The 7,019-nt window shown below is 42.8% G+C and overlaps 1 protein-coding gene across 2 annotated transcripts in view; it reads left to right on the top strand.

Annotated features, from left to right (window-relative positions):
* Positions 1 to 3,671: 3,671 nt before the first annotated feature.
* Positions 3,672 to 7,019, top strand: part of LOC122621091 (GATA-binding factor C) — a 32,606-nt gene continuing 29,258 nt past the window's right edge. For both annotated transcript variants that reach the window (XM_043798841.1, XM_043798840.1), the window contains exon 1: positions 3,672 to 3,999. In XM_043798841.1, the coding sequence (XP_043654776.1) occupies positions 3,672 to 3,999 (328 nt within the window). The remainder of the gene's footprint in view (positions 4,000 to 7,019) is intronic.

Here is a 7,019-nt window from a genome sequence, read left to right as displayed (position 1 = left end):
TTTCTCATTTTGGCAGCCGCTCGTTGTCTTCTGGGTTTCGGGCTTGGATTTGTATCTTTATCTCAAATTATGTATCTGTAACTATCAACAGCGCTATCTCATGACCGCAGGTATTTACATACATAAACTGCTGCTTAGGTAGTCAGCCCAGGGGCTTTGACAAACGGTTTATTTTAGCCATAAGCTCGGCCAGATCTGTCCAGATTCGTATCGCGGCAATATGAACTTATGAAATGCCTCTCGCCAAGCGATCACAAAAAAATGTATTCAAAAATATTCATGTGGAATTAAGTCGGCCTGGGAAACTTTCAACTTACCAGCTGTCTTACTCGAACTGTCTTCAAACCCCTCCCCTCCCAGAAGCCCACGAACCAGCATCCTTTTTGCCGGTTCACAGGTGCAGCCCCACTTTTAACCCTTTGCGCCAAAAATGATTCCCTTTAAGGCAAAATCAATGCGGGGGAAGTAAACAGTATTAAGTCCCTAGCTCAAAACCATTATGAACTCAAAAAGTCTAAGGATTTAAGATCAGGATGTCAGAACAGCTTAAGAAATATGAAAATAAATAGTAAATAATATAATATATAAATAAATAAATAAATATAATATAATAATAAAAATAAATAATAAAAAAACATTGTAATCATAATTTATACATTTTTTGAACCAAATAGAAGTGCTTAATAGTAATTGCCTTTTTCTTATGCCATATTTATTATTTAGCTATTTTTTAATATAAGCCAACCTGCAGTAGGCTGAGCAATAATAAAGAAGTTAAAATTATTCAAGTGGCCAAAACTCGACACATGAAAGTATGTACGAGTTATGGAAGTTGGACTGTGGCAAAAACTGGCTCACGTATTTGAGACTTCCTTCTTGTTCGCTAGTGTGTGTGCGTGCGTTTGTGCGAGCTGTTTATGCGCAGCAGATGTACAATACCAGCGCGGCCCCAAAGGAGCAGGAGCCAAGTTGCCGCGAAAATATATGAGCTCCATATTAATAATTTGCATCTAGATACGAGCAAACTATCTTTCGCAGTTCGCAGTTCGCATAGTTCGTGTACTTCTCTTAATTTCCAGCTGCTAATTTATGCAAATTTGGCTCTAGTCCTAGTGCCATCCCACTCGCACACGCACAAGGCGGCTGGCAGTAGGCAGCAGGCAGCAGGCGGCAAGCGTATATAACTCAAAAATCGCCAGACAAATCTGCACACATGTTAAGGCCCATAAATAAAGCACATAATCGCAAACGGAACGATCGATGATTGTTGTCACTGCTTGACAGCGGGCGTGGGAAAGGGACGGGGATATAGGGAGTGCGAGTGGCAGCCAGAGTAAGAGCGAGAGGGGGGATGGGAATGGGAGGGAGCTGAGGCGAGCGCAGCGAACAGACAAGCAAAACGCTGGATTGTCTGGCTATGTGTGTGCGTCAAGTGCAGAGAGGCGTGCCGCTGAGAGATTATTGAACGATGCACTCGAGCGGAGCAAACAAAAACAGGAACAACAAATGTAGCGGGGACTGCAACTGCCACAACAACAACAACCGGTTACCTGCCCTGCACACACAAAAAAACACGCCCCTCTCGCGTTCGATGAGAGAAAGTGTGACAGGCATATTGCTTGGCCAAGCTATGCTCTATAGCTGCCTCCCTCACTCCCGCAGCTAGCACTGCTTGACAGCGCGACCATCTTGTATGTGCCAGCACACTAGCGCACGCACACTGACACACACACACACGCACACACGTAGGCTGGGCCTCACGCAAACGGGTTTCTGCGGTGCGCTGCGCATGTATTGGTAGTGCGAGAGCAAGCAGCGCTAGTCTTTCCTGTTTTGCGCTCGTGTGTTCGTTCAGTTCGAATTCAACTGTTGACGTGTTTGCAAGCGTGTTATCGGCGTGCGTCCGCTCGTTTCGTTCGTATTTTGCTATCGATTCTCGTCTCGCCGCGACAACAACAAAGAAAGCTCGAAAAACGCGTCGGCAAAAATTCACAGAAAGCGATCAAAGTGTACCAAAAATTAACAACAAATCAAATAATTGAAACAAAAATAAAAAAACCCAGTACAAACAAGCAGAGTGATTGAAACAGTGTGCTTAAAATGTAAGATCAAAAAATGTGCGATCACCGATCGATGAAAAACAAATTGAGATCTATGAAAATCCAAAGATTTTAACGCTAGCCGCGCGCAAAATTCATTATCCTTATCGAGCGATCAGCCTTTGCAGTCAATCGTATAAATATAATCAAAATTTGCTGACACACGCATACCAAAAATCTGGCACTTGCGCTTATCAATTTATTGCTATCAACTAAAGCGCGCGGTAAAACAAAAATACAAGAAGACATTTAATGAAAAGTGTCTGCTTCTCATTTTTTTCAATTTTTTCATTTTTTTCATTTTTTCACTTCACTTATCGCTGCTTCTGCTGCCGATAGATAGATAAATTGATTGAGTTTTCGAGTCAAAAGGCCCTGGTTATTTGCTTTTCTTCCACCTTCGGGAGGTAACAAATTATGTTGCCTTATCGCCGTTCTTTTCGTAGCGCAATTGTCAATTGAACGATAGGCATCTGGGCACCTTAAAGATACAGTCCACCGAAACTCGAAAACTCGGGTCCAACTTGGCTTGTATTATTAATAATTTCTCGAAGCCAAAGGCAAACAATGAAGGCAAATAGAAAACAAAAAATACAGAACTCCCGTTGATAATAATCGTTTGGAAAAGAAATCAACGAGTGCAATGCACACAGCTCGCTATACAAACATATATGTGCTATCTATTGCTGATAAGCCCAAAATTCCCCAAAAATTCGGCTACCTGTCTAAATCAATATAGAAGTGTTGTCGTTGTCGTTGTCGCTGTTGTTGTCGTTGTCGTTGTCTCTGCGATACGACTCTTTCGCCTGTCTGCAAGAAACCCCGACAGATGCCAGTTAGCAATTGAAGCTCTTCGATAAACCTCTAAATCGCGTCTAATTGGGCCCACACACACACAGAAGTCTGGAGGAGATCTGGGAATACAAAGGCACCTGCGTTTCGGGCGCCTGTCTTTTGACAGCCCGCAGATTCGAAATCCACAGGATCTATTGTTTCTCGATGTGTGTAAACATTGTGACAATGCAATTGTTGGGACTACATGTTTATTAGGTCCCCTGGGCGGGATCTTGGTCATCAATCAATGCGATGAATGCGAAAATACTATGCTATTCTCGGTTCTTTCATAGTTTTGTCATTTCCCACACTACACTACACAGAACGTGGAATTCGAAAGTCCAATCGTAAATCAACTCGTGGTTATCCTGTATAACTGTACCGCAGCCATAAAGCCATAAAAACAATTGAACAAAAAATGTAAAGCTCGCGATAAGGGAGAGTGAGTGATAACGCCGGCTACCGTTAAAATCTTATCAACAGCAGACACCCAACTTCAGTTGCTAAAGTTGTTCAACATTTTCTTGACTTTCACAGATATATAGAGAGAGATAGAGAGAGAGAGAGTGAGTTGTTGAGTTGAGTGTTTCCTTTGTATATGAAAAATGCATAGCCATCATCACTAAACATAAGGAGCTAAAAACAAAAAGGCGAAGAGCACCCGACCGCAGAGGGATACAGAACCGCCCGATTCCTGCCCCCCGGTAGAACAGAAAAACATTCAAGATTATACTCGAAATGGATATGACCTCAACAGCGGAGGCTGCCGCTCGCAGCTGGTACGATAGTCCGCGCTTAGGCGGCGGCGGTGGATCGTCGGGCGGCGGCGGTAATGGTGGCGGCGTATCGCCCCAAACGAACGGCCTTGGCAGCGCCGGGAGCAGCCTGGCCCACAGCCACCACAGCCTCTCCAGCGGCGCCAGCTCGGCGGGCAGCAGCGTGGGCGTGGGAGCGGCCCTCGGCGGCGGCGGCGGCTCCGGACTGGACACCAGCGACATGAGCGCCTTCTACGCGCTGGAGAGCAACGGACACCACCGGCGCTACTATCCCAGCTACCACCAGCACAGTAAGTGAAGTTCACAAACATAGTTCATAGTTCATTTGGATGAGGAAATCATTGGGATATCTAGACGGTTCAGTAAAAGTAATTATCTTTCGAATAAAATAGAGCATTTCAAATATCGAAGTTGGAAGGCCAATGGAAATGAGCTGATTATACTGTACAATTTATACTACACATCCGTTTCCACTCAAAACTACGAAAGTTAGACCTTTTTGGTGTACTGCCACTTAAAATTTGGTTTATGAATAATTTTCAGCTCAAGCTGTAAATAATTAAATATTCAGATATTTGCTACTATTATCCTTTAACCATTCTCAATACTTTCCAACTGAACTGTCAAGAAATCAATGATAAATTGCCAAACATACACTATATTTCAACAATTGCTGGGGAAAAGTGGCGCAGACCTTAACCACCATTTCGATTTATGCTGTATTTAAGTAATTTCTTCCATTTTTATTTGGTTTCGTTACCCCTTGAACATTTGTTCTAATGTCATTTCTAATGCGTTTTTAATGAATGTATTTTGGCGGGGGTTTGCCGCACTGCTTGGTATTTTACGGAGTGCGTGGGCGTGCATTACCACCCACCTCCCACCACCACCACCCACCACGAACCGCCCACAAATCGATTGCTTCGCGCCTTTTTTGTGTTGCTGAGTGAGCGTTTCCTGTGGGCCGCCATCGAAATGGCTCGATGGAAATCGCCGTTGTCCTGCCACTAGATTGTATCCTTGGAACATGAAATTAGGCGTCCAGATAAGGACTGAAACAATTGGTGGGAGGCGTAAAACAAGGGAACTAGAAAAATGCGAGTGGAGGCCTTGGAACATAGATCATAGACTGATATTAAATAGTATTCAGCATTTATGTACCATCCCGCAATTCTTAAAATTAAACATAACAAAACGAAAGTTCTAAAAATTGGTCATCTTTTTTTCTACATTCTTTATAACTCTATTAGATTTTCTGCCCGGCAACAGAATATAAACTAACTTTTCTCCTAATTGCCTGAAATTTGTGCCTCGACCCATAAACAAAAAATGATCTGCGCTCATTAGGCCCCAAAAAAAAACTAAGAAGACGACATTATTTTCATTTTTTACCAGAGCTCAGGTGTCTGTCTGTGTCTCTGTGTGTGTGAGAAGTTCACACGCCTCCAAAAAAATTCCAGTTCCGCTAAGTTAATTTTCAATTTGAGCCACCGTTGGCGCTGCTTTCTGTTTTCAGTTTTCAGTGTTCGGTGTTCAGTGTTCAGTTCAGTTTTCAGTTTTCTGGGCTGCGACGACGACTGTGACTGTGCTGTCACTTTTGACAGTTGATGCCCCAAACCATTTTCACTTGCCACTTAGCCTGGCCCAAGCCCATTGTTGTTGCAGCTTTTGGGCTTTGCTTTTATACATATATATATTTTGGTTTTATTTTGTTGTTGGTTTTGGCTTTGGTTTTTATTTCGGTTTTATTGCGCTTTGCATTTTGACAGTTCCACGTAAACGCAGCGAACACCCAAACGTGACATGCATCAATGCGGCATGGTCGCTGAATTTATTTCCTGCTCTTGGAGTGTGCAAAATTTTAATTTAAAATCCCGTGTGCAGTCGGTAGTAGTGCCCCTGGAATGTCTGTCTGGCTAAGTGAGGCTGTGCAACTGCAAAGTGATCAATCAGATCGCTTGAGGGAGCTGAACGATCATTCGATTCAAGCTGAAACGATCCGATCCAAAGCGATCCAATGCGATGCGATCCAATGCGATGCGATGCGTTGCGATCCTTTTGCATTTATGTTTAATTCATGTTATTCATATGCCGACTTTATTGATGCTTGATTTGATCCATCCAGCGATCCCCCAGTTGCTCAGTTGCTCAGTTGCCCAGTTGCCGCTGTAATTCATTCATGCACTCCGCGTCTGTGGGATTGTGGAATTGTGGGATTCTGGGATTGCGGATGGCGGGATTGCGGATTGGGGATTCAAATCGCTTGACAGACAGTTTGTCTGGGGAGTGGAGTGGCATGTTCGCATCCATAACGAACGGTTACGGGCACCTGTGGCGAGCGTTGATTTTAAAATTCATTAGTCTGCATATGTCACATCTCGGGGGCAGCCGAAGAAATGGGGAGCCGTGGCAAAAGCCCCCTTGTCAGTCGGCCAATTTAGTTGTCAATTATGAGGGGCTGGAACTTTACTGGCTGTCATTAGTGGCAAATTAAGCAACTAGGGCGGCGCATTAGTTTTTTGGCTTAAACTCACAGGCCAATGCAGTTTTAATGGCCCAAAACAACACACACACACACTTGAGAGCTCACATGCTCGTGAGTCGGAAATTTTTATGATAGCCCAGGCCATAAAAACCAACGACAACAAATGTGAAATTTAAATTTCAAAAGCAAACATGCCGAAAATTTTGGCAATAACTTTTGTCTTGTGACTTCAGTGTGTGTGTGTATGTGGTTTTGTGTTTATCTGGGCTTTTGTTTTATTTTTCTACATTTTTTCATCTTGACTCGCTTTTTTCACAAGCATTTGCGATCAAAAAATACACACACACACAAACTCTTGTTTCTTTTTTGTGTTGGTATTTCACTATTTGTCTTGGCCATGATTATACACTGGCTTTGGTATTTGGATAAAGCGAATAAAGAAGGAATTTGCTATATAATTTAAATATTTAATACTGTTGGCAACCATTAAGATAATCAGCTTTCGATTAGAACTTAAGCACCAGCTGTGAAATACATGGTTATTTTGGCTAAATTATGAGCTATTTCACTAATTCTAAGCGTAAATACTTTCGTTTTGAGGACATATCACCGAATTTATGAGCTTTCAATTGAGCCATTAAAATAACTACCCGAAATTAGAGCATCCCCGATTCGTTGCGTCACTTTTGCTATCTCTTATTTGTCTCGTAAATCCGACGGCTGTTAAAGCTTGAGCATAAAATTTATTTATAATTACCCCCGTCGAGCGTTTGAATATTTTCGCCTGCAATTCGAACTGCTCGAGTATACCGCATATAGCCATTG

This window comes from Drosophila teissieri, chromosome 3R (genome assembly GCF_016746235.2).
Source record: "Drosophila teissieri strain GT53w chromosome 3R, Prin_Dtei_1.1, whole genome shotgun sequence".
In the NCBI taxonomy this organism is placed as follows: Eukaryota; Metazoa; Arthropoda; class Insecta; order Diptera; family Drosophilidae; genus Drosophila; species Drosophila teissieri.
This window is presented reverse-complemented; position numbering and strand designations above follow the sequence as displayed.